The 25,044-nt window shown below is 38.4% G+C and overlaps 2 protein-coding genes across 2 annotated transcripts in view; one reads left to right on the plus strand and one right to left on the minus strand.

Moving 5' to 3' along the window:
* Window positions 1-10,209, minus strand: part of LOC127617449 (CDK-activating kinase assembly factor MAT1-like) — a 30,466-nt gene extending 20,257 nt beyond the window's left edge. Inside the window, exons 1-6 of the mRNA XM_052089420.1 lie at window positions 9,997-10,209; window positions 4,957-5,109; window positions 4,786-4,859; window positions 4,554-4,657; window positions 4,175-4,315; window positions 2,287-2,418 (exon numbers count right to left, since the gene is read on the minus strand). Coding sequence (XP_051945380.1) covers window positions 2,287-2,418; window positions 4,175-4,315; window positions 4,554-4,657; window positions 4,786-4,859; window positions 4,957-5,109; window positions 9,997-10,085 — 693 coding nt within the window. The 5' untranslated portion in view covers window positions 10,086-10,209. The remainder of the gene's footprint in view (window positions 1-2,286; window positions 2,419-4,174; window positions 4,316-4,553; window positions 4,658-4,785; window positions 4,860-4,956; window positions 5,110-9,996) is intronic.
* Window positions 10,210-10,859: 650 nt separating this feature from the next.
* Window positions 10,860-21,715, plus strand: LOC127617870 (homeobox protein SIX4-like). The gene is made up of 3 exons (XM_052089988.1): window positions 10,860-11,772; window positions 17,935-18,575; window positions 19,697-21,715. Exons 1-3 carry the CDS (start codon window positions 10,982-10,984, stop codon window positions 20,233-20,235), a joined length of 1,971 nt encoding a protein of 656 aa, XP_051945948.1. The 5' UTR covers window positions 10,860-10,981; the 3' UTR covers window positions 20,236-21,715.
* The last annotated feature ends 3,329 nt before the right edge of the window (window positions 21,716-25,044 follow it).

A 25,044-nucleotide genomic window follows, 5' to 3' on the forward strand; every position in this document is an offset into this window, starting at 1 on the left:
CACTCAATTTATGCAAAGAGTCAATATTTACAGTGTTGACCCTTGTTCTTTATAACATCTGCAATTCACTCTAGCATTATCAGCTTCTGGGCCAAATCCTGACTGATGGCAATCCATTCTTGACTTATTAGTGCTCGGATTTGATCACAATTTGTGGGCTTCTGTTTGTCCACTCGCCATTTGAGGATTGTCCACAGGTTCTCTATGGGATTAAGATCCGGGGAGTTGCCTGGCCACGGATCCAAAATTTAAATGTAATGATCTCCGAGCCACTTCATTATCACTCTTGTTTTGTGACATGGTGCTCCATCATGCTGGATCACCGGATGCATGGATCATCACCAAATTGCTTCTGGATTGTTGGGAGAAGTTGCTCTTGCAGGACGTTTTGATACCATTCTTTATTCATGGCAGTGTTTCTGGGCAGAATTGTGAGAGAGCTCACTCCCTTGGATGAAAAGCAACCCCACACGTGGATGGTCTCAGGATGCTTCACTTTTAGAACGACACAGGACCCATGGTAGCGCTCACCTTTTCTTCTCCAGACTATCGATTTTCCAGATGTACCAAACAGTCGGAAGGGGGCTTCATCAGAGTAAATATCTTCGCACAAGTCTTCTGCTGTCCAATCCTTGTACTTCCTGCAGAAGTTCAGTCTGTCCTTGATGTTTTTCTTGGAGAGAAGTGGCTTCTTTGCTGCCCTTCTCCACCAGGCCATTGTCCAAAGTCTTCGCCTCACGATGCGTGCAGATTCACTCACAACAACCTGCTGCCAATATTGAGCAAGCTCTACACTGATGGTGAGATTACATCGCTGACTCCTCAGGAGGCGGCGGTCCTGGCGCTTGCTGGACATTCTGGGAAGTCCTGAAACCTTCTTCATTGCAGTTGAACCTCTCTCCTTGAAGTTCTTGATGATCCGGCAAATGGATCTTTCAGGTGCAATATTCTTTGCTGCAATTTCCTTGCATGTGAAACCATTTTGATGCAAAGCGATAATGGCTGCACGTCTTTCTTTTGAGGTTTTGCTAACAAGAACACAATGATTGGAAGAACTTCTTCCCTCCTTTTATAGCAATCAGTCTGCTCTTATAATCCAATCAGTAAGATAAGAGTGATTTCACCTGACTAGTACTTGTTCATACTTTCCCAGGTGCTGCTGATATGATTAGTGAAATTATGTTAGCTGGTCATTATGTAACAGGACCAAAAAACAGTGAAATTTGGATTTTTTTGATAAAGTTTATTTTTTAGGCCAATGAAGCTTTTTGCAATTATTTAAAATGCATCTGATCACTCTGCACAATAATCTACAAACAATGTGAATCAACACCACAACAACTGAAGCAGAAAAATGTACTTAAAAATTTATTTAAATGTATTTAAACATTTATGTCACTGCCAATACTTTTGGCCACGGCTATATATATATATATATATTTGGGATGACCCGATACCATTTTTTTGAGAATGAGTACCGTTTATACTGTTTATTTAAATTTTATCATAAAATTGTGTTTAAATGAATTCATTAAAACTTTAAATCAAATGAAAATATAACAATTAATTTCAACATAATATAGTATTATTTTTTTAATCAAATTAAGTGATTATATACAGAACCAAAAAGCACAATCCAAAATACAACATTGGAGTTATATTTTGTAAAATAAAGTGCTGCATAAGCATAACAGAGCATCACAGATGTTAGATGCTGCTTAAGTATAATACAATTACTACTGATTTATTAGCAGTAGTAATAGTATTACAGTGAATATTACATAACTGTACAGTAGTGATATATTTCTGTCATACTTTTTTCCTATGAATTTACCTTTAATTTTGACAAAGCTTTTATTTTAAGCGTTTCTGTGTTGTTTTGACCAAGGAGCTCAGACATAATGAAGGTCTAACTCTGGAAAAGCCAGTCACTACGTGACTCAAGGCTGCTTTTTAAATAAACATATACATTCTGTATGTGCTTCGCGCTACAACTAGAATTTGCACTCTGTTTATTGTCAACTGCTACAAAAAGTGTGCAATTCTCATGACAGTGTTTTCCCTGTATAAGCCAAGGAGGAGCCTTAATAGGGATGAGCAGCCGGCATCATCACACCACTGTCTCCACACATTCTCAAGTGCTCACGTTTGATTTACATGCAAACTATATATTTACCTAATTAAATTACAGCTTTTGCAGTTAAATAATCTCACTAGGACATTATTATTGTTATTGCTAATATATGTCAGCTGTTATGTGTGTTTGTACATGTGTTGTTCGCTTACTATCAGTATTCCAGTAGAGAAGATGTTTGATGGTTTGACGTTCTGTTTCTGTTTTTCTATCTGGGTCCCCAGTTGGGCGGCTCGATCTTTATGTTGGGCCAAGAGCACAGCCGCAGGTAATTGGGAACTCTCCTGCACAAACGCACACACACACACATAACATTCAGATCAGTAAAGGCTTTTAAACATTGACCTTTTTTTTGGTCTTTTTGCAACTTTTATCGATACTGAGGTGCAATAGAGAGAGAGAGAGAAAGAGAGAAACAAGAAATTATAGGGAAAATAGGAAGACCAGGATCAGAAGCTTGATTTCAAAATGTGTTGCACTACAGATCAGTGTGTCATAGACTTTTTCCAGCGACACGGTGCGGGTACGGGTTCCTGGGCCGGTGTGAATTCTTGAACTGTTCCACACATTTCCACCATAGAAATGGCAGTTCCGGGGCGGAAAATCTGGTTCCACACCAGCCCCAAAAACTTGCTGGACTCCAAGCAGAAACCGACTACATCAAGGTGCAGGATAATTTTTTGTCACCAGGTAAATCTTTCCAAACAACAACAGTAGCTATCTTCTACAGCAAGAGTACTTCTACTAAACTACTAAATTTCGCAAGAAATTATGCACGACTGCTTCAATCGGACGACTGACCCAATCATAAACAAACTGAAAGAAAATCCAACCAGCCAGCTAACTAACCGGGGCATTGAATTCAGCCAGTAACACTCGAGACAAACACCAAATCACCAGTATCCTCTGTAGCTAGGGTTTCCACCCATCCCGTAAAATATGGGATCATCCCGTGTTTAAAGATGAAAAGCAGCGTCCCGTATTTTAAGCAGGTCATATGGCGCCATGGCAAAATCTTTCAAGATCTCACAACTTAAAGGAATAGTTGACAGAAATATTCAAACTCATGCCATCCCAAACTTGTAAAACTTTTGAAGATATTTTGAAGAATGTCTCAGCTAAAAAAAAAAAGTTTAAGTCAACGTGGTCCAAAACTTTCAAGCTCCAAAAAGTACATAACAGCATTAAAAAAAAAGACTTGAGGGGTTTAATCCATGTTTTCTGAAGTGATACAATCACATTGGGTTAGAAACAGACCAAAATGTAAGGTCATTTTTTAACTATAAATCTTGACATCCAAGATGCATTCATGAGAGAAGCTCGTTCATACAATATCTCGCACTTCATCATATGCAGAGCAGAGCACGGTACACAAACCAGACAAAGTGTTGACAGCTGCATGGTTTTCACAGCCAGTTGGGCTATTATGGAAATGCAGATGAGATTTAAAATGATAGAATGATGGATTGAGTTTTTTTGGGGGTGATCATTTTAAAATGTACCACAGTTGCCAAAAGGCTGATCGAAACATTAGAAAATGAAAATGCAACATCTTATTGATATATAATGATATCAGGATGGAGTACCTGACAAGGAGTGCAGCATCAAAGAATCACCTTCTTGACACGTGTTCCAATTGGGCTGGATATCAAGATTTATAGTGAATAACGACTTTAATTTTGCTCTGTTTCTCACCCAAAGCAATCGTATCACTTCAGAAGATGTGGAATACACCACTCAAATCAGATGAATTACTGGTATGCTACTTTTATGTGCTTTTTGGAGAGTTAAAGTTTTGTTTTCAAGTGTTTTTGTATTCATTGTATAGAAAAACACCTCATACATTCTTCAAAATATCTTTGTATTCTGCAGATAAAAGAAAGTCAGGCAGATTTAGAACAGCATGAGTAAATGATGAAAGAATTACCATTTTGGGGAAATTATCCCTTTAATGAAGGAAGGCCATGAGATATCAAGCCATGGACCAAACCAACACATAGGGTCCAGTGTGTGTTTATGTGTAGGTGTGTGTGTTTGCACCAGCTCATCCAGAAGGGCCTGTTTGTTTTTTCTCTTGGCCTGAAGTTGTCTCTGTTCATCTTGCAGGGTCTCCAGCCTCCTCTGCTCTGAATACTGTTGCTCCTGTAACAACAGCTCCTCCAACTCCTCCTGCTCACGGGTCTAATAGAGACAGAGAGAGATTACTGATCATTCACCTACAAACTGAAGAAAAAACAGACAACATCTGAGTTGTGTTCTTATTGAAGATAACTCTATCACCTACATGAGAAAGAGTATAGAATAGAATAGAATAGAATAGAACAGAATAGAACAGAAGGCCTGAACACAATGGTGAACACAAATCTATTACTGCTTAAATCATTCATCTGTCAAATCAGAACCACACAGATATACACACCAGTTTGGCTTTGTTTTTCTGTATAATGTCTCGGTTGTCTCGCTGATACTGCTCCATCATCTGTTTGGTCTTTTCAGGCTCCAAGTTATTAGTCAAGTTAAACACTGGACACACACAAAGGAACACACATCTGAATACTTATACAGAATTTAAGACACTAAAAGAACATTTTAAAAGATTAATTAAAACAACTATAAATATGAATTAATACATTATTTAATATGACTCTCACCAATTTCCTCCACCTGCTCCAGGTAGTCATTATATTCTTTCAAAGTGGAGAAATCGAATTCTCTCTTATTATAACTGAAAGGAGGAGGAAACAAAGAGACACATTTTAAACCTTGTAATTAGGTTTAAAGATCGCCTTGTTGGATGCATACACACTTTCATTTTCACATACATCTTAAGAACCTTCTTGCGGATCTCCACCTCTTTATCGATTGCTGGATCTTCAAAGAGCTGCACACGAAAATTACTCTTTCTGAGAGGTGTGTCACACTGCACACAGTTACCTGAGCCACGGACAAAGAGCATTTCCACACAGCTCTCACACCTGCAACAAACACACACACACACACACACACACACACACACACACACACACACACACACAATTACTCCACTGGCAGAAGTTCTGCTCAGAGAGAGAGTCAAAATAAATAGTAATGAAATGTGAAATCTGCTGGAAACCCTGTCAGAATTGATTCCGCACAAACACACATTTCTATCATCTCACTGCTTTCATAGGGTGAAATTTGGCCTCAAAAACTTTCCAAACAGAGTCATAAGTTAGACTAATGTATAAAACATTAAATTCGCATTAAAGGCTGACAAAATACTGTGCAAGCATGTGTGTTTGAAACCAATGTTTTATCTAGCCTGGGATTTATGCATACAGTTTGTGCTGAGTTTCAAGATTTTCTTAAGAATACAATAAACACCCTTTTCTTTTCCACCGAGCAGTTTTACAGCCTTGCTGTAGCACCCCTCAGATCATCACCAGCCCTCCACCTGGACGTCTAATGGTTAGACGGAGACCTGGAGAGGACTTAAAGCCACAGTGACTCAAAAACTTGCTTCCTCCGGCTCTGACAATGTTACCCAGCAGGATACACACCCACGTCGACAAGGTGTGGATGGAGGAGCACTGTCATGGCTAGCCACATCTCCAGACCTGAACCCCACTGAAAACCTCTAGAATGTGATCAAGAGGATGATGGATGCCACTAGCCATCAAACAAAGCAGAGCTGCTTGAATTTTTGTGCCAGGAGAGGCATAAAGCCACCCAACAGCAATGTGAAAGACTGGTAGTGAGCAACTAGAGCAACTTTCTCGAAATTGTGCAAATAACTTTTTGAAGGCATCGATAAGAACTGTTTGAAAATGACAAAGCAATCAGTAACATTTTGCATTGCATGCCATTATTTTCCAACAAAGCTATTGTTTTGAAAAGAAAACGTGCAATGTAAAGTAAACTGCTAAATATAAAAGTTATCATAGGACTAGGGTTCAGTTTATAAAATATGCCTCTTCTCTGTGCAGCTGAAAACAACTCACTTCACAACTCGCTTTTGACACCCTCCATGGACATTTCACCTGGAATATGGAGCTCACATTGGAGATGGGACCATACGCCCAGCTACTCACAGCTTTGGCCACAGGGGGCAGTGTTTCTAATTTAATTAAAGGGCACCTATTATGGAATTTTGAAAATTACCTTTCATGTAGTGTGTAACATAGATTTAAGTGAACAAAAACATCCTGCAAAGTTTTATATATGAAAGTTCACCGTAAAAAAAGTTATTGTCTCTCAAAAGTAGGAGTCGACTCTGAGTCAATGTAATGAATCTTTTTTCAATGAGTCATTCTCCTTTTCGTTGTGACGTCAAGATGAAAAATTATCAAATTGTCCGCGCCAACTCATTGCGCGCGCAGACACCAGGGAAAACATCTTGTCGATAACAAAACGCTGTTCTGAAGTGCATATCAAAAGCGACCTTTTTTTCACTGCCCAGGGACGAGCATGTGAAGAATCAGTGGCTAGAGTTTATATTTACAACTATACCACACAAGTATAGCCCGAACCTTGTGCTGTGTTTGCGTCATTTTAATGACGATTGCTTTATGAACATGAATGCTTTCAAATGTGGATTCGCGAGCCAGTTCAGTACCAAGTTTATTTGGATCAGCTTCCTAATTGTTGCTTTTATGTGTTTTTTTAGCATGCTTCATAAGCATTTGTGTGTGTTGTGTAAGTTACGCTCAGCACAGCTTCTAGGACTCCAATGTCAATTTTTTGTGAAATGTTTGTCGATGTTATTGGAGTTGTCATAAAGAATAGAGCAATAACTTGTTGGCTAATGCAGTGCTTTATCAATATGTTTATGCGTTGGGCTAACGCAAACAATAACTGATTGGGTGTTTACCACCGAACTTTGGGCTATGATCGCTAACATAAATCAACTCAACTTCCTTCTCTGATTTTGATTTGTTTAACTACAAAGCGGTGATGGGCATTCCGTTTCCGACAATCTCTGCACAGAGTATACCAATCACAACTGACTGGGTCATCTGACCAATCACCACAGATTAGCGTCACGCAAAGGAGGGGTTTGGAAAAATGAGTCGTTGAACGAATCATTTGGGAGTCGGTGAGCAAATCAGGTAAACATAAATGCATATTATAAGACAACAAAAGTGTTTTTTGTCATTGCATGCATGTAAAACTGTTGTTGGGGACTCCCAAAACAATATTAGGAACATTTTAAATGCCATAATAGGTGCCCTTAAAGCACAGGCAGATTTAACTAAGATCTGTCTGTACATTTACAGTCACATCACATTTTTTTCTAAGGGGTGGCTTTCAAAGATCTCAAAGTGGGAACAATGTTGTGCTGTTTCATGGGTCAGATAAATTAAATTCCACTTATCTCTATCCTATGACACAAACAGACATAAATTGACCTAAAAAGTCCTACAAAACATAGACTCTCAAGTGAACAGATGCTAAACATTTCATACTTGTTCCTCCACCCCAATCTGTGTTTGTCAGCATGTTGCACAAAGAGGTTACTACACTCCACTAACTCAGCACAACTCACTCCATCACACACACAAAATCAGCAAATGTTGATGAAAAACATGTTTTTAGGTTACAAACTGGTAATCACAAGGGTATTATGCTATAAATGTAATTCAATTCACTTAAAAAACATACTAAACTGAGTTTTTAGAAAATGTAAAAATGCATAATGTTTTTGTGAGGGTTAGGTTTAGGGGTAGGGTTAGGTTTAGGGTTAGGGGATATAATCTATAGTTCGTATAGTATAAAAATCATTATGTCTATGGGGATTCCTCATAATGATAGCTGCACCAACGTGTGTGCGTGTTTGTGTTTTGTTGGACTGTCTCCAGCAGTGTGTCATCAGTGTGTAATATATTAATTCAGTCTAAGGACCAGGTCAGCAGTTGTTATGTTCTCTGCAGGTCAAGGGCATCCAGAGCACATGACATAAGAAACAAATAACTTATGAGCTACACTCACACACACACACTACACACTCTTTTTGCATGTTTCCAAGTCTGATAAAAATAGAATATCTTCCAAAATACAAATTTCTGTCAATAACACTTTTTAATTTATTTTTTAAATGGTCAAACTGCACTCAAGCATCAAATGAATGAGTCCTCATGTTTGCCAGTGCTAATCCTTGCAAAATTGACCATGGTCAAATTTTCTATTAAAATCCCATAATTATTGGTTATTGCTACTAAAAATAAGATTCCTTGGAATCAGCAAGAACTGACATAAAAAGAAAATTAAAAGCTAAAAGCGTGTACTGTTTGAAGGCGATCACATAATAATTGTCATGGTTTTAAAGTAGCAAAACCACTGTGGTATATATTGTATTATGGCTGAAACTATGGTGACCATGGTAAGATTTTGTAAATGGGAGACTGTGTAGTTGTTCACAGATCCCAAATTAGTACAAACACAACACTACAATGTCAGTGACGCAAGGAGAAAACCGGTGGACGTTCTGTATGGCATATTAGGATTGTACAGTACACACACACAAAAACAGATCTCTATTAGAGATTGCTAATGTGACGTCATCGTGATGTATTACCAGTGGTGAACGCAAAGCATTTTGGGAATCCGCGGCACAAACAGAAGGCGCCAGACTTGATTGCATGGAGGGAAGAACGCAGTGTTCAAGATGCAGTCTACCTGCTGTGTTATAAACTGCAATAGTCGTTCTCACGATAGAAGTGGCATAAAGCTTAAGAACGGAAAATCCTTTTATCGTTTTCCAGCGTGGAAAAATAATAGTACAAGCCATGTTTCAGAGGTGACAAAAAGGCGACGAATGGCATGGATAGCAGCAGTAAGGAGGCCCAAGATTTCCTTCGATAACACTCCACCACACATGATGGTGTGTTCAAAGCATTTTCACAAAGTTAAATTACAGAGAGTAATTGTAAATGTTATGGGCAAATAACCAGCGTGTTTTGTTTGATTTAACCAGACCATTAGATTTGACGTTAGGCCAATGTTAACTGTTAACTAGCATGAAATGGCTAGAAAATGAGCTTAAGTTAGCAATGTACTAAAGCGTAACGTTAATCAGTTTTAAATGTTGTACATCTAGGCTACATAGCAATTTATTTGGTGACTGTGTTTGCAGGGAAACCTGCCCATGAAATGTTGGAGTGTGATCCTGTCTGGGCCTGGGATTTGTGGTGCCTTGTGAGGGGGAGGATAAGACTTTGCTGGATAAAATTGTGGTTGTGTGCTGTGCTTTGACCAATATGTGTCCAAGTATTGTTGTGAAGCCGTCGTGTTAGAATTATACACCATGCTCACATCTATTATGTAAATATGTTTTTGTTTTAAGATTTTGTAATGTCACTTCTCACATGTAATGATTTTTAGCCATCTCTGTAAATAAAATACACAAAGACTGAATGAAATTCTGCCTCCTTTATCTGTATTAAGGAAGAATTGTTCAAAATCAGTTTGGATTGCAATACACAATTACATAATGGTAGTAACAACCAACTTAATTTCAGTTTCTTTACATATTTAACATGTAAATACATTTAGATGAAGACATTTATAAAGAGTCCATAGAAAAGATAACTGGAAATGTATGAGGTAGGTCGTGGGTTATAAGTCACAGACATGTGCAAGCATCGCATTGCCATAACTCTTCTCTGGCTGGTGCGCTGCTGAATCCCACGCAAAGAGAGTAATACAGCTCATGTTTACTGCCCTCAGAGCTTGAAATACTGACATGACAGCACATTTACAAACCACATCACGCGCAAATAATATACAATTTTGTCCTATGAAGATATATACAGCCCCACCAACAGGTCTGTGAAGGTTTACATTGATATCTGTACAGGTTGCAAGGAGAGAAAACAGTTACTCACAGCGTGTGCCCACACACATTGACCATCAGCTTCAGAGATGGATTTCTGTATTTCGTCGTTTTGCACCTTGGGCATCCCTGGTCATCCATTATTAATATTATTTGTTAGAAATATTTGAGTGCGCCTTCAAAGGAATAAACAGTTATCAAAACAGCGCTCGTTTGTTTCTCAGTGCACATCGGGGTTACATTCAATGTCCTCCTAGAGGAAACAAACACGTGTCACATAAACGTTCCTACCAAAGCGCTCTGCTGGGGTTTGAGCACTTTCCAGTGCGGATAGATGGATGGATGGATGAATGGATGGATGGATAGATAGATAGATAGATAGATAGATAGATAGATAGATAGATAGATAGATAGATAGATAGATAGATAGATAGATAGATAGATAGATAGATAGATAGATAGATAGATAGATAGATTTTAAAATTGAGAAATGAAATTCGAAATATTTCCAATTTTATTAATTTTGTTTTTTAATTACAAAATGGATATGATGGAACTGCGTAAATCATGAAAATAAGCTAAAATATTTTTTGGGAGTGAACACCGTTTTAAACTGGTATAAACTGAACTGAGGGGTAGGGCATGTCAATTGTGTTTTCTGTGTCGTTTGAAGTGTCTGTATGAGCAGTTTGAAGCTCTTGAGCTCAAAGTAAACAGAGCTCCAAACAAAAGGCTCGATGTCCCACCTAGCGCAGGTGAGTCGCGGGAGCGCGTCACGGTTGAGTGACAGTCGAATTTTAAGAGGCTTGCCTTTAAGCTGTATTCACTCCACCCCTTTCGAATCTTCGTTTGGCCAATCACTATCACCCCCACAAACTCTCTAGTTGCGAAGAAGTCACGCTAGAGCGAAAGTCAAAAGTTATCCACTTACAAAGACATCCGATATCACTCGCATGGCGCACGGGTAACCTGATCGGCTTGGGCAAAAACGAGGCGGGGTGATAGACTAAAGGAATCTAAAGTGAATACTAAAAACTATGTCTGTTTCCTCTAGTGAAGTGACAGTGGCAAGAGACATCAAAAAGGAAAATGTAAATTACACGGAGCCTCTCGAGAGCTCCAAGGGGAGTCTGGAGCACGTCAAACTCCTGACTCTGGTCACTCCGGTGGGCACCGGAATGCTCGTGGGGCAGCAGCAGCACACCTCTCCGCCGGAGCGAAAGATGCACATTATGGACTCTTTGTCTGTGCATACTTCTCCCACAGCAGCCGCCACTTCTTTGGCTTTCTCGCCGGAGCAGGTTGCTTGCGTTTGCGAGGCGCTTCAGCAGGGAGGCAACGTGGATCGGCTCGCCCGATTTCTGTGGTCTCTCCCGCAGAGCGACTTATTGTGCGGTAACGAGAGTATCCTCCGCGCTCAGGCGCTGGTGGCCTTCCACCAGGCGCGCTACCAGGAGCTTTACAGCATCTTGGAGAGCCACAGCTTCAGCCCTTCGTGCCACTCTGCCCTCCAGGATTTATGGTACAAAGCTCGGTACACAGAGGCGGAGAAGGCCCGCGGAAGACCGCTGGGCGCGGTGGATAAATATCGCCTGCGACGGAAGTATCCCCTGCCCCGGACCATCTGGGATGGAGAGGAGACGGTGTATTGCTTCAAAGAGCGCTCCAGAAACGCGCTGAAGGACCTCTATGAGCAGAACCGGTACCCTTCCCCAGCCGAGAAGAGGAATCTGGCCAAGATCACAGGACTTTCTCTGACACAGGTCAGCAACTGGTTCAAAAATAGGAGGCAGAGAGACAGACACCCCTCCGAGTCGCAATCCAAAGGGTGAGTTAAATTTGGAACCAACCAGGTTCACAAATAGGCCTAGAATAACACTCATGTTAATTTTGTTCAACGAAAAGGAAGAATGAAGGAATTAATTAATTCCTGAATTAATGAATGAATGTGGAGAACCAGTCAAGACTAAGTTTATGAAGTTTTATTGACAAGACTGTTGCGATACTATGCAGTTGAACAAAATATTTGAGCGATATCCAAATACCACTCGTGGCATTTCGTTTTTTTAAAACAAGGTGTCTCCTTTTCATGTGCGTCAAGCTGATCTGTGTGAATGCGGTATGCTAATTTCCACATTTGACAGATATCATGAATAACAGAATCCCAGTAGTTTCAGGTTGGCTACTTGCCCCTGAAGTTTAGAAACTGTGAGCTTCTTTCTACTATCTTTGCTCTGAGGACCTGGTATTTCTGGTTGGTTGTCATTTTAAAGTTTGTCTTAACTGTTATCATGTATTTGGATAAGTGTTGGGTACATTTAAAAGCATAATTGTTGTATGCTTAAAGATCATTCTTTACATATGAAAAGCATGTGTTAATGGATTTTTTTAAAGGCAACTTCTAAAGGCCATATTTCCAAACGTGTGCATGTGTATCGCGTGAGTCACGATATCTCGTGCGTGTGTATGCGCGCGCGGGTATGTGTGTGTTTATTTTGAGTGAGTACTCGGGATGCATTGACGCGCACGGTTGCCCCATCATATAAATCACTCTAAACTAGTTTCTTTCTTTTTACCCAGAGGGAATAGGAAAACCTTCGATTCAGCACTCAATTTGAACGCATGCCCTCGAATGCGCTCGCGCACTGGGAATTCAGCATGCACTTTTTTTTTTCGATCTCTCTCTCTCTTTTGTGAACAAAGCTCAAGCGCACCTGGCGGAGGTGACCTCCCTCAAACACACATACAAACAAAACTTTTTTTCCATTCACACGTTGCTCCAAAGCATTTTTTATCATGACTGTTGTTGTCATCATTCTTATTTTGCCATATAGGATTCCAGTAGGCTATTCTATCACCCACGAATCACGTAGGTAGGCTAATAAACTTACTGCTGCACTCTGTGGCAAACATTTCAATAGAAGACAAACGCACTAAATCATGTCTCAGAGCACATATAGGTTACATATCAGTGAAAAAATGACTAGTAAGATTTACTAAATTTTAATTCTAAGTCAACTGAATGGTATTAAATGCTGTACAATCTACATTACTTTATAACATAATAGAGACTAAAGTGAGTAAATTTGACTCAAGTCAATACAGTAACATTTACCTTCAACTCATGGTACTTAATGTTTGTAGAAATGTAATGAACATTTTACAAGAACATTTCACATTTGAAACTTTGCTCAAAACAAACATGTTTAATTATGTACCACACAGGGCCATAGCAAGGCAATCTAGGCCACCTGATTTACTGATTTGTATATTACTGTATTCTGGGCCCATTTCCAATTAAAACTTAGAGTTTAGAATTTGTTGTGGGACCCCACTGGACCTTTGGGCCCCTAAAATCATTACCACCTTTCACCCCACTAGCATGGCCCTGGTGCCACATGACATACAGAAGCCATCCACAGTGAAGCTTAATGCATGTAGTCTATTTGAAAACATCAACTTGCATTACAGGCAAATTAATAAAGTTAAAGTGCTGCGCATGCAGATCTCAACACTTGGTGCACAAATACGTGCAGTAACAATCAACAGATATTTTCTTTGATCATGAACAGGTAATTTTGAGTAGAAAAAATTACTTCAGACTTCCCAAAACAAGAAGTTACCAAACGTAACAACAAAACCAACAATAAAACAGTGTAATCAGCTTGCAAACAGTGAAACCATGCAAGCTCATTAATTGTTCAAGCCCAGTGCATGGTGGGAACACCAGCTTCGAAAAGTTAATTTTACTTAACTTATTTTAATTACCTGTGAAATGCACTAAAGTATGAGAATGAAAATGACAAGGTTTCTTCCTTAGGATTGGTATATAATGATGCATTTTAAAGATAACAAACAATCATAAATAATATTTAGAAGCTAGAACAGTAATTTGTATCTGTATGAATTTATTACAAATGTACAATTTACTTAATATTTTCAAGTTCTTATCTTATCTTATTCAATGTAGAAAGCACTTATCTTTTCTGCAATAATTACTTTTTTAATATACCAAATATTTTTTTAGGGTACATTTACCTTTAAAAGAGGGCATGCTGGGCTTTTCAGTGATACCAAATGTTTAGGGTGTCAAGTCAAGCTCTTTATTATAATTTTATTATAAAAAATATTTCTATCTTCATGTTGTAGCAACAAATTAAATAAAGAACAAAAATGACAATAACAGTATTAAAGAGTGCATAAAAAGAAGAATAAAAAGTATATAAGGTTACAATTCTAAGTATTCTGTTCCTGTATGTTTAAAGGTATAGAAATACTATAAGGTATAATAATAATAATATAATAATAAAAAGAAGAAGAAGAAGAAGAAACTTCAATGACAATGCAGTGACGAGTTTATGAGTGTGGCAGTTAATATCAAGATAACAATAAGATAATATAATACCATAGGGTATCTGTAAATAGGAAGAAATAACCAGACTAAGAATCAGCAGCATGATGGAACCAGTTTTTGGGAACTTGAACCAGAATTACAACTGCTAATAACTGATAAGTGACAAAAGATGACATTCTCAATCAGTCCCCAACCGTGCGCATGACCAACCTCATTATTTATTCTCATTTATTTAACAGCCAATAGCTAGTCCCGAAGCATAATCAGCAACCGTCTTAATTAACCATGTGTTATGTACATGTTGTGAAGATACATAATATTGTAATGTGTTACGTATACACCAAAGGGGGCGTTCACACAGAACGTGTTTTGCGTACAAAAGCAGCTGGACGGAGCGCAACGGAATGGAAGGTGTCTCGAAACGCGTTTTTAAAAGTTAAACTATTCTGGCACGTGAGAATTGTTAAAGCCTTGTCGGAGTCGCACAGCTGCTGCAGTCATTCATTAAACGCGCCCTTTCTTTCTCAACTCCAATATATGTTTGAACAGCTGAAGTTACTGTGAAATGTCGTTTTCGGAGGACAGCTAATGCTCATCAGTGGAAGAATAACGCTGTACCGGACTGTTTGTTGACTAAAACATCAGCTAAATTTACCTCTCGTCACTTGTTGCCTATCCCCATTTGGCGAAGTACCCTTTGGAAATAAAGTTGACCATTTGCGAAGTCACGCTGTGATTGCTGGGTTGTGTCGCTACAGGACTTTTTGCGCCAAATGGTGTGTGTGTCTGAGTGTGTGCGCGCGCTGCCGTACGAGAAAGACAGAGCCAGTAGCATAGACAGGATTTGTTAAGGATTACTGCTGACACAAATTAAGTATGTGATCTAAGTGGTCCCGCGATGTTTAGTGGACACTCACCTCTCCATTTGTCTCTGCGCGCCATGTTCCCAGTGACCTTCCACGCTTATGTACATTTTAGAAAAGGAGAGAAATGTCTGTTTAAACTGAAGTCAAATAAAAAATAAATATGCTTCATTGCAACTAAATTACTAGTTTTAAATAACTAGTTTGATTCAAGTCAAAATATTATTAAACATCACTGAATTAACCTGAATACATTAAGTTACACAAACAAAACAAATGTTAAGGGTTAGATCAAGTACACATTTCTCCTTAAAGAGATACTTCACCCAAAAATGAAAATTCTGTCATCATTTACTCATCCTCATGCCATCCCATATGTGTATGACTGTCTTTCCTCTGCTGAACACAAAGATTTTTAGAAGAATACTTCAGCTCAGTATAGGTCCATACAATACAAGTGATGACCAGATTTTTGAAGATCCAAAAAGCAAATAAAGGCAGCATAAAAGTAATCCATACAACTCCAGTGATTAAATGAATATCTTCAAAAGTGATATGATAGGTGTGGGTGAGAAAAATATCAATATTTACAGTTGAAGTCAGAAGTTTACATACACCTTAACCAAATACATTTAAACTCAGCTTTTCATAATTCCTGGCATTTAATCATAGAAAACATTCCCTGTCTCAGGTCAGTTAGGATCACTACATTTTAAGAATGTGAAATGTCAGAACAATAGTAGATAGAATGATTTATTTCAGATTTTATTCCTTATATCACATTCCCAGTGGGTCAAAAGTTTACATACACTTTGTTAGTATTTGGTAGCATTGCCTTTAAATGGTTTAACTTGGTCAAACATTTTGGGTAGCCTTCCACAAGCTTACAATGAGTTGCTGGAATTTTGGCCCATTCCTCCAGACAGAACTGGTGTACCCGAGTCAGGTTGGTAGGCCTCCTTGTTCGCACATGCTTTTTTCAGTTCTGCCCCCAAATTTTCTATCGAATTGAGGTCAGGGCTTTGTGATGGCCACTCCAATACCTTGACTTTGTTGTCATTAAGCCATTTTTCCACAACTTTGGAGGTATGCTTGGGGTCATTGTCCATTTGGAAGACCCATTTGCGACAGAGCTTTAACTTCATGGCTGATGTCTTGAGATGCTGCTTCAATATATACACATAATTTTCCTTCCTCATGATGCCATCTATTTTGAGAAGTGCACCAGTCCCTTCTGCAGCAAAGCACCCCCACAATATGATGCTTCCACCCCCATGCTTCACGTTTGGGATGGTGTTCTTTGGCTTGCAAATATTCCTCCAAATATAACAATGGTCATTATCGCCAAACAGTTCAATTTTTGTTTCATCAGGCCAGAGGACATTTCTCCAAAAAGTAAGATCTTTGTTCCCATGTGCACTTGCAAACTGTAGTCTGGCTTTTTTAATGGCAGTTTTGGAGCTGTGACTTCTTTCTTGATGAGCAGCCATTCAGTTTATGTCGATATAGAACTCGTTTTACTGTGGATATAGATATTTGTCTACCTGTTTCCTCCAGCATCTTCACAAGGTCCTTTGCTGTTTTTCTGGGATTGATTTGCACTTTTCACACCAAACTATGTTCATCTCTAGGAGACAGAATGCATCTTCTTCCTGAGTGGTTTGATGGCTGCGTGGTCCCAAGGTGTTTATACTTTTGAACTATTGTTTGTACAGATGAAGGTGGTACCTTCAGGCATTTGGAAATTGCTCCCAAGGATAAACTAGACTTGTGGAGGTCCACAATTTTTTGTCTGAGGTTTTGGCTGATTTCTTTTGATTTTCCCATTATGTCAGGCAAAGAGGAACTTAGTTTGAAGGTAGGCCTTAAAATACATCCACATTCAGTACACCTCCTATCAGAAGCTAATTGGCTAATTGTCTGAAGGCTTGACATACTTTACTGTCATTTTCCAAGCTGCTTAAAGGCACAGTTAACTTAGTGTATGTAAACTTTTGACCCACTGGAATTGTGATATAGTCAATCAAAAGGGAAACAATCTGTCTGTGAACAATTGTTGGAAAAATTACTTGTGTTGTGCACAAAGTAGATGTCCTAAACAACTTGCCAAAACTATAGTTTGCTAATATAAAATCTGTGAAGTTGTTGAAAAATTAGTTTTAATGACTTATATGTAAACTTCTGACTTCAACTGTAAGTCCTTTTTTACTATAAATATATTCTGGCCACCATTTAATTGCATTGCATGGACCTACAGAGCTGAGCTATTCTTCTTTAAATCTTTGTCTGTGTTCAGCAGAAGTTAGAAAGTCATACACCCTGTCTACACTGGACACGTTGACACAAACGTTCTAAACCGTTTATTTGTTTTGTCAGCAGAAGTAATGCAAGAGCATGCAGCACAAAATGGAATGGGACACCCGTTTACTGTCATACAGCAACGGACCACAATGGACACTTCATGTGTAGACAGCATCATTGATTATAATGGGTTCTATTGGTTTTTTATGCGTAGTACCACCCGTGTCTGGTGTAGAATGGGTGATACACATCTGGATTGATGAGAGAATTTTCATTTTTGTGTGAACTGTCCCTTTAAGATATGAATTGCAGTACCATGTTTAACAGTGAAAAAACTAATCTACACAGGGTATAAATGACAACTATCAACATGTTTACAATTAGAAGAAATAGCATGAATACGAAAGATTCTCTGTGTTGAGGAACTCTCTCTTTCAATTTCAAATTCAGTTTTTTTTTCCCTCTTTCTCAGTGAGTCTGATGGAAATCACAGTACAGAGGATGAGAGTAGTAAAGGTCAGGTGTCTTTGTCTCCATGCCCTATGTCTATCTGCGGTGATGGCACCATGGTTAATGCAGCTGTGCCTCTCTGCTCTGGAGCTCTGGATGCCGGAGTCATGGTCCAGCAGATTGGAGACAGCAGGAACTCTGTCTCACCACCTTCCGTCATATTTAATGGTGTCTCTGTCAATGCGCCCACCTCTGTTTTCCACAACGGCACCCCCACCTTCCTGTCCTCCACTGGACATGTCCTCTTCAGTGGCATGAACTTGGGACTCCAGCCCCTGGCTTGCAGGTCTGCGGTGGATGTAGAGCTGGATGGCACAGTAAAGGATAAAGGGGTAACTGTGTCATCAGGGGCAACAGACCCTGCATTGGAATACACCTCGTTTCACTGCAGTGTGAATGGGACAGAGGTGGAGGTGAAAGCAGTAGCTGGCTCGCCATTTAGTGATTCCACCTCTAGTGGATCCCTACAGTTTGATGGTTACAGCTTGGCGACAATACCAGGAGTGCTTCCTGATGGCAACAGAACCTCACTGCTTAGCAACAAGGTGGCACTTCCTCCTTTGCAACTTCCATCATCTTCTTCACCCTCAACAGTAACACAAGGTGGGTCAACATCTTCAAACATCATCAAAGAGAAGATAAATCCATTGTACAGGATTCCACTGAACAGAATACTGAATGTAAATGCTTAATGACCACACTGACATTTGTTTTGTCAGGTAACACTGTAAAAAGTTGTAAACTTTTGTTGCCTTAAGGAGTAACAAAATTTACCTTAAGGAGTTAATTCTACCTGATCTAACCCTTATAATTAGTTTTGTTTGTGTAACCTAATGTATTCAGGTAAATTCAGTGATCCATGGGTTATTATGTGGTTCATTAACTCACCATTAATTAATTATGATTAAATCATCATTATCTACTTAAAAAGAGCAACTTTGATGCAATACCTGCCAAATAGTTAGCCATTTTACCTCACATTATAAATGCTTAATAACAATTATTCAACATTAGTAGCATATGAAAATATGTCTTAATGTAAAGTGGACAGATGTCAAGCATTTAAAAAGTTGCAAAAATTAGAAACCAACAGTATGCATAAAGTACAGTTGGGTATAATGGTCATCAGGAATTATTATATGGTATAAACTGTGAATGACCACGAAGACCTGAAAAGTGTTTTTGCAGAGGACTAATTAATTAACTAGGACTAGGTAAGTAGGGACACCTCTCAGGGTAGCGCCATTCTTTTGACATCAACATGACAAGGAAAGTGATGTCTAAAGTGTGTCAAGACCGTACAGTAATTAATTTAAAAACAGAATGGACTATAGCAAATTACATAATCCCTCCTTATTTTCACAATAATAGTCTATTTTGGCCGCATTGTGACAGAAACCATGAAGTAGGGCATTTAATGTTTTTGTTTAATGTAATTAAGAATAAGTGCAGTTAATAAGCATTTTTAGCATGTAAGTTTAAAAAATACTATTTACAAGTTTTGCATGAAAGTTGTTGTTTTATTAATTTTGTTATAACTGCATATCAATGGTTTATAATGCATTTGTAAAAAAATTGTAACAATTGCATGTTGCCACTTTTTACAGTGCATCATAACAACAATCAGTCTGAATGGTTTTGAATAAGTTTGTCTGTTGTCCAGTGTGTGTTTGTGTGCTGAAAGCATTTGAGAGCTTTATCTTCTCTCTCCTGTGATTTCCAAGCTGCTGTGTCATTGAGTAGTGTCGGTGGCAACACTGCTTCTCCTACATCTCTATACCACCTCCAAGTGGAGGAGCAGGACAGGCTGCGGCTGACCACTATGGAGCCTAGTGCAGTGCTCTACAGCCTGGCTACCGCACACACACTATCCGCTGTCAAGAAGGAACCTCTGGAGAGTGCTGATGAATATTTTTACCACCCCACACTTCACCTGGAGCAGACTGGCCATATGGGTTTCACAGACACCCCTGAGCCCACGCACAGCTCCCCCACCTCACTTAACACTACCATGACAACTACCCAGCAAGAGTACACCACTCTCACAGTGAGTGCCCCCTTGCTTGCCCAAACTGACCTAACCGGTGAGTTCAGAGGTTTTGACGCCCAAGTGACCTCAAACCTAAATGGTGACTTCCTGTGTGCAGATTCAGAGGAGGGGAAGGTTACAGGCGAGATGGTAAGAGAAATGGAGGAAGAAGAGGAAAAGCAACTGACTAAACTAAAAACAGTGCATATAGAGGAAGAGATGGCTGACCTTTGAACTTACTGGAAATTATTTCTGATGATTGTTTTTTAAATTATTTATTTTTTTTAGTTTTTAGTTTTGCGCCTCTAAATATTTTGTTTTTAATATACGTGTTAAATTATTTTAGTATCTGTCATCCACATGGCTTGATATTGCACTCCTGTTTGGTTTGGGTTATTACGCAAAGTCATATTCATCGTTTTTAGGTGTTTGTTTTTCTCTCTCTCTCTATCTTTCTCTCTTTTTCTCTCAGCAATTGAGTATAATGCAATAACACCTTTACATATTCTTTCCATGACTTCTTCTTCGCTCTTTTCCCTTTCTTTTTTTTAGAAATGTGTTTACAACTTTCAAGCTCCAGATACAAATTCTAGCATCAAAGCCAAACAGTTTTCATTTTCGTTCTGTCTCTCCCTCTATCTCTCTATCTCTCTCTGTGGGAAGTGTGGACGCTTGTGTATTTTATGGGAGTCACCTGCTAGTTTCTGCCATTAAGAGCTGAGTTAAACAAACAGGTGGATTTCTGGTTATGTGACATCCATGTTCTACAATCCCGCAGTGTCATCTGGGTCGAACCTAAAAGGTCACCTTCCCTAATCCACATACACATAGTCATGCACAGACACACTTTATTTCCATGCAGATTAAATACTTAACAAATTTGTGTTAGACATAACATTGCCTGCAGCTACATGAATAATATGCATATTAGGAAGCCATTACTGACACAAGTTGTATGCTGATGCTAATGATGAACAGTTATCGGTATAAATATTGTGGTTTCAATATGTTATACAGCTGTCATGAACAGTTTTAGAGTATTATGTGTACACATTATCTTGTATCATCTGCTTAGCATTAGTGGTTTTGTTTGCGATGCAAACTGTTTCAGGACAACAATATGAATAACTTAAAGCTTCACCAGGTCAGTCAGAGGAGTGAAGGGAATAGTTTTTCCCAAAGCATTTGAATAATTCACCATCTGTGTTTTGCAGAGATCCAGCAATCCAAAGGCTGACACAAGCCGACCATGTAAACAACAAAAAATGTGCTGCAAAACTGAATGTCATGTAAAAGTAAAAGCCAGCAATAAGACAAATGCAGCTATTAGTCTACATATACATCCAAAAAGATTTATATGATCGTGTTCCTATGTGCGTAAGTCTGTTAGAATGCGGAAGTGTGCAAGTGAATGAGTTTTTGGTTTCGAGTTTGTGCCTTCCCGCTTCCTGAGGCTCGACGTTTGATTGGACGTCTTTTTTCTTTTTCTTTTCTTTTTTTTACAGTATTTTATTCTACAACAACAGCTATGCAGTTATCCTGGCAATAACAGCTGACTTTTAGAAATGAGGGATAATAGCAATGCTATTTTACCTTTGTAAACTCAAAGAGGGATTATCAGAAATGAAAGGCACAATGGTGTGAAAAATAAACCAATGCAAATTTGTAAATGTATGATCAAAATGTAAAACAGCCTTGTGAATATTATTTTAGCATGAACAAAAAATGTTTAGAAGTTTAAGACATTATGATGTATTTTTCTAAAAATAAATAAATAAATAAAAAAGTACAAAAAGTGTTCCATTAAATGATTATATTCAATAAATATATCCTCATCTAAGTTATTTCATTCATGATTTTGAGGGTTTTAGAAACTCTCGAAATGGATGCTGGAACTCCAGATTTTAATATTATGTCTACAATTGACGTTAAAAATTGTGACCGACAGGAAGCATGCAAATAAACAGATTTAAGTATAGCCGGGGAGGGGAGACCTGATTCAGAATGGCCAGGCCGGGTGCTGGAAAATCAGCAGTGATCGTTTGCACATGCCTGGTGGTCTGGAGCTTGTTAGCAAGCAGCTCTTGTCTCAGACTCCTAAATTCAAATAAACAGGAGAGTGATTTCTGGAGGCCCTGTCGTCTCCTGTTAGAGGGGGTCCAGAAAGAGGTAGAGAAATTGACATACAGACAGAGAAATTCACTCTTATTTGTAAATAAGTGTTATAGGTGGCACTGAGCTGCAGCGGTGTCTCTCAAACACATCAGACAGTTTTAAGGGCACTAAACCTGTAGACAGCCAAACATTTTCTGACCCCAAAACCTTTATCTGATTTGAACACTTCATGAACATTTGATTGACACTCTGAGGGAACTGGCTGAGTAACAGGCTGAGTTTGGCTGTTTCGGATGCCAAAATAACATCTAAAAGATTGAATTTGTCTTTGTGAATATTCTAGCATCTCAGCAATAATGTTAGGACACTTCCATTGTTGTAGTTCATGGCTCCTCTCACAGAGGAGGGGAAATCAGAACAGGACAACAAAGAACGAGAGGGAGAGTAATAATTGGAACAGATTGTATGAGGAAAGGAAATAGGAGCATTGTCACCTGTTCCCAAACAGCCTAGGTGACCCCATTGCCATGATAGATGGTATCAGATAACACCAGCTTGAACAATGAATGCGGTGAAAGAGAAAACTGAAGAGACCTAGTGTTTTTGTGTGTTGATAGAGTTTAGAATGAACTGATTGTAATTTGGCAGAACTCTTATGCTGCAGGATGTGTGATGGTTTTATGTCATATTTTCACATTAACCATGCAAATGAAAATTAGATTATGATTGAAACCAGACATATATGTCAAACATCCGTCACACTGTTGAAAACTATGTTAACTATGAAAACAGTAAGCGAGAACTTGCAATAAAAAATATGAACCTCTCAAACTGAGCCTTTTAAAAACGATGACCTCTCACCGCAAACCAGGGGGGTTAACCCTGAATGGCATACTGAGAACTGGATTTGTAACCTGAACCTCTCCCCATACCCCCACTAATGAGAGGTGAAAGGGCACAGAGAGCTCCATGCCATTCCTCAGCTGTGTTTCATACCTGTGTGTGAGAGAGAGAATAATGAATACGAACCAGACCTGCTGTGTTATTTTGTGTGAATGTGTAAATGTACATAAATCAAGTGCCAGATATACATGCTGACAGGATTGTGCGAAGACCTGACTGTCTTTAAAAGTGAGAGTGTATTTTGAAGAAATTGTTAAATATGTGTGAAGTCCTTCTTGCACTGTTTAGATGCTGTTTCGATGTTTACATGTATATGACAGTACACTGGATCAGAGGTTGAAGAACCATTTAAAAAGTGAACTAAAACTAGTCTAAACAAATCCTTAATTATTATATAGACATTCTTAGTTCATATGCTAAACAAATATATAATGTTGTCATCAAACTAATTTGAATAACATTTTGCCTTCTGAGATAAGAAGCTTTCATCATCTTTTCTAAAATAAATGTAAAAAAAAAAAATGCATTTGTAGCTTGCTTATATATTGCTTTTGATTGATTGGATCAAAGTTTATTGAATGGATAATTTAGTTTACTAAAACGTGTTTCTGCAAAAAGCAAAAATGTTGCTGGTCTGGTACAACTGAAAAAAGTTTTCTTTTAGGAGTAGCGTTTGGGCTAGTCTTTGGTAATTAGTCAAATAAATAGCTTGGTAAATCTGTGTGCAACTGAATGGGATGGGTTGTCAAAAATGAAGAGAATGAGCATAAGAATTTCAGTGAAGCACACATACACATAGGGGTTAATCTATGCCCCCTGGTGAAATTGGGCCACAGAGGGAGAGACCTACAGCAAACATTCTTACATTGCTTCTTTCTTTAGCCCCCACACACAATTTTGTAAGAAGGAAAAACAGACATTATTATTGAATTAATAAAAAATATATATTGCTTCTTGTTGTTGTAAAGCTTCTGAGCTGAAACCTAATCTGCATTTTGATCAAGGTCACACTTGAAGTGCATTACTTCATAAAAAGTGAAGCACGAACTTCAAGACAAAAACAAGTGACTTAGGTTATGAATAAAATACATATATTAAATACTGTTTCAAATGATTTAAAAACAGACCTATTTAACAGAGCAGATGGCATTTCATATAAGATTCCTCTGTCCATTTGTGTCATACACAAACATGTTTTCACTGATTGGCGCCCTCTTCCTGTAGTACAAAATTATGACAGTTTGTGAATGCGGAGATCCCAAAGTTAGGAATTGGATTTCATATAAAATAATTGTTTGTAAGCCTATTTAAACATACAAGGCTGAATAATAAACCAATGCCTACTACACGCTTGATTACTCTAAGTCTAATTCATTTAAAAAGGATGATGTTTCATCAACAACCAAATATGTTTATTTTAATTATGTTAATTTTAATTCGTTCACCTACTTTCAGCATCCAATAGGTTGTTGAGAATGTTTAAATCTTCTAAAGCACAACTCCAGGAATCGCAACACGAGCCTGAATGAGCAGAAAGTTACATCCTTTCCAATTCCACAGCGTTTGTTTTCTTTTTCAACCCATTTCAATGATCTCAGTTCAGAATAATTTACACGAATGAATAATAAGATTGGGACATGCGAAGCTTTCTGTATATAATGACAAATTATGCCAAAATGTGGTCCTACACATTACGACTTTATTGCATCTAATTGCATGTCCTTTTCATTAAAAACAGTTACGCCCTGCAGTCCTTCCATTCCGAAACAAATGAAGCTAAATAATCTACTTAAAAATCGCACACAAAGATGCATTCAACCCGATCTCATGAAAATTCGTACATCATTTACGAGTTGGCTATTTCGTATGGCCTTGCACGATGCTGTTCGCATAAAAATGCATCATATTTGGAAAATTTAGTTAATTTTTAATTCGAATATGTGTGTGTGTGTGTGTGTGTGTGTGTGTGTATGTGTGTGTGTGTGTGTGTGTGTGTGTGTGTATGTGTGAGCGTGTATTTATCAC

This window comes from Xyrauchen texanus, chromosome 24, assembly GCF_025860055.1.
Source record: "Xyrauchen texanus isolate HMW12.3.18 chromosome 24, RBS_HiC_50CHRs, whole genome shotgun sequence".
Taxonomy (NCBI): Eukaryota; Metazoa; Chordata; class Actinopteri; order Cypriniformes; family Catostomidae; genus Xyrauchen; species Xyrauchen texanus.

Coding starts and splice junctions, on each gene's coding strand:
- LOC127617870 (XM_052089988.1), top strand. CDS start 10,982: ATGTCTGTTTCCTCTAGTGAAGTGACAGTGGCAAGAGACATCAAAAAG. Junction 11,773..17,934: donor TCCGAGTCGCAATCCAAAGG/GTGAGTTAAATT, acceptor CCTCTTTCTCAG/TGAGTCTGATGGAAATCACA. Junction 18,576..19,696: donor ACCCTCAACAGTAACACAAG/GTGGGTCAACAT, acceptor GTGATTTCCAAG/CTGCTGTGTCATTGAGTAGT.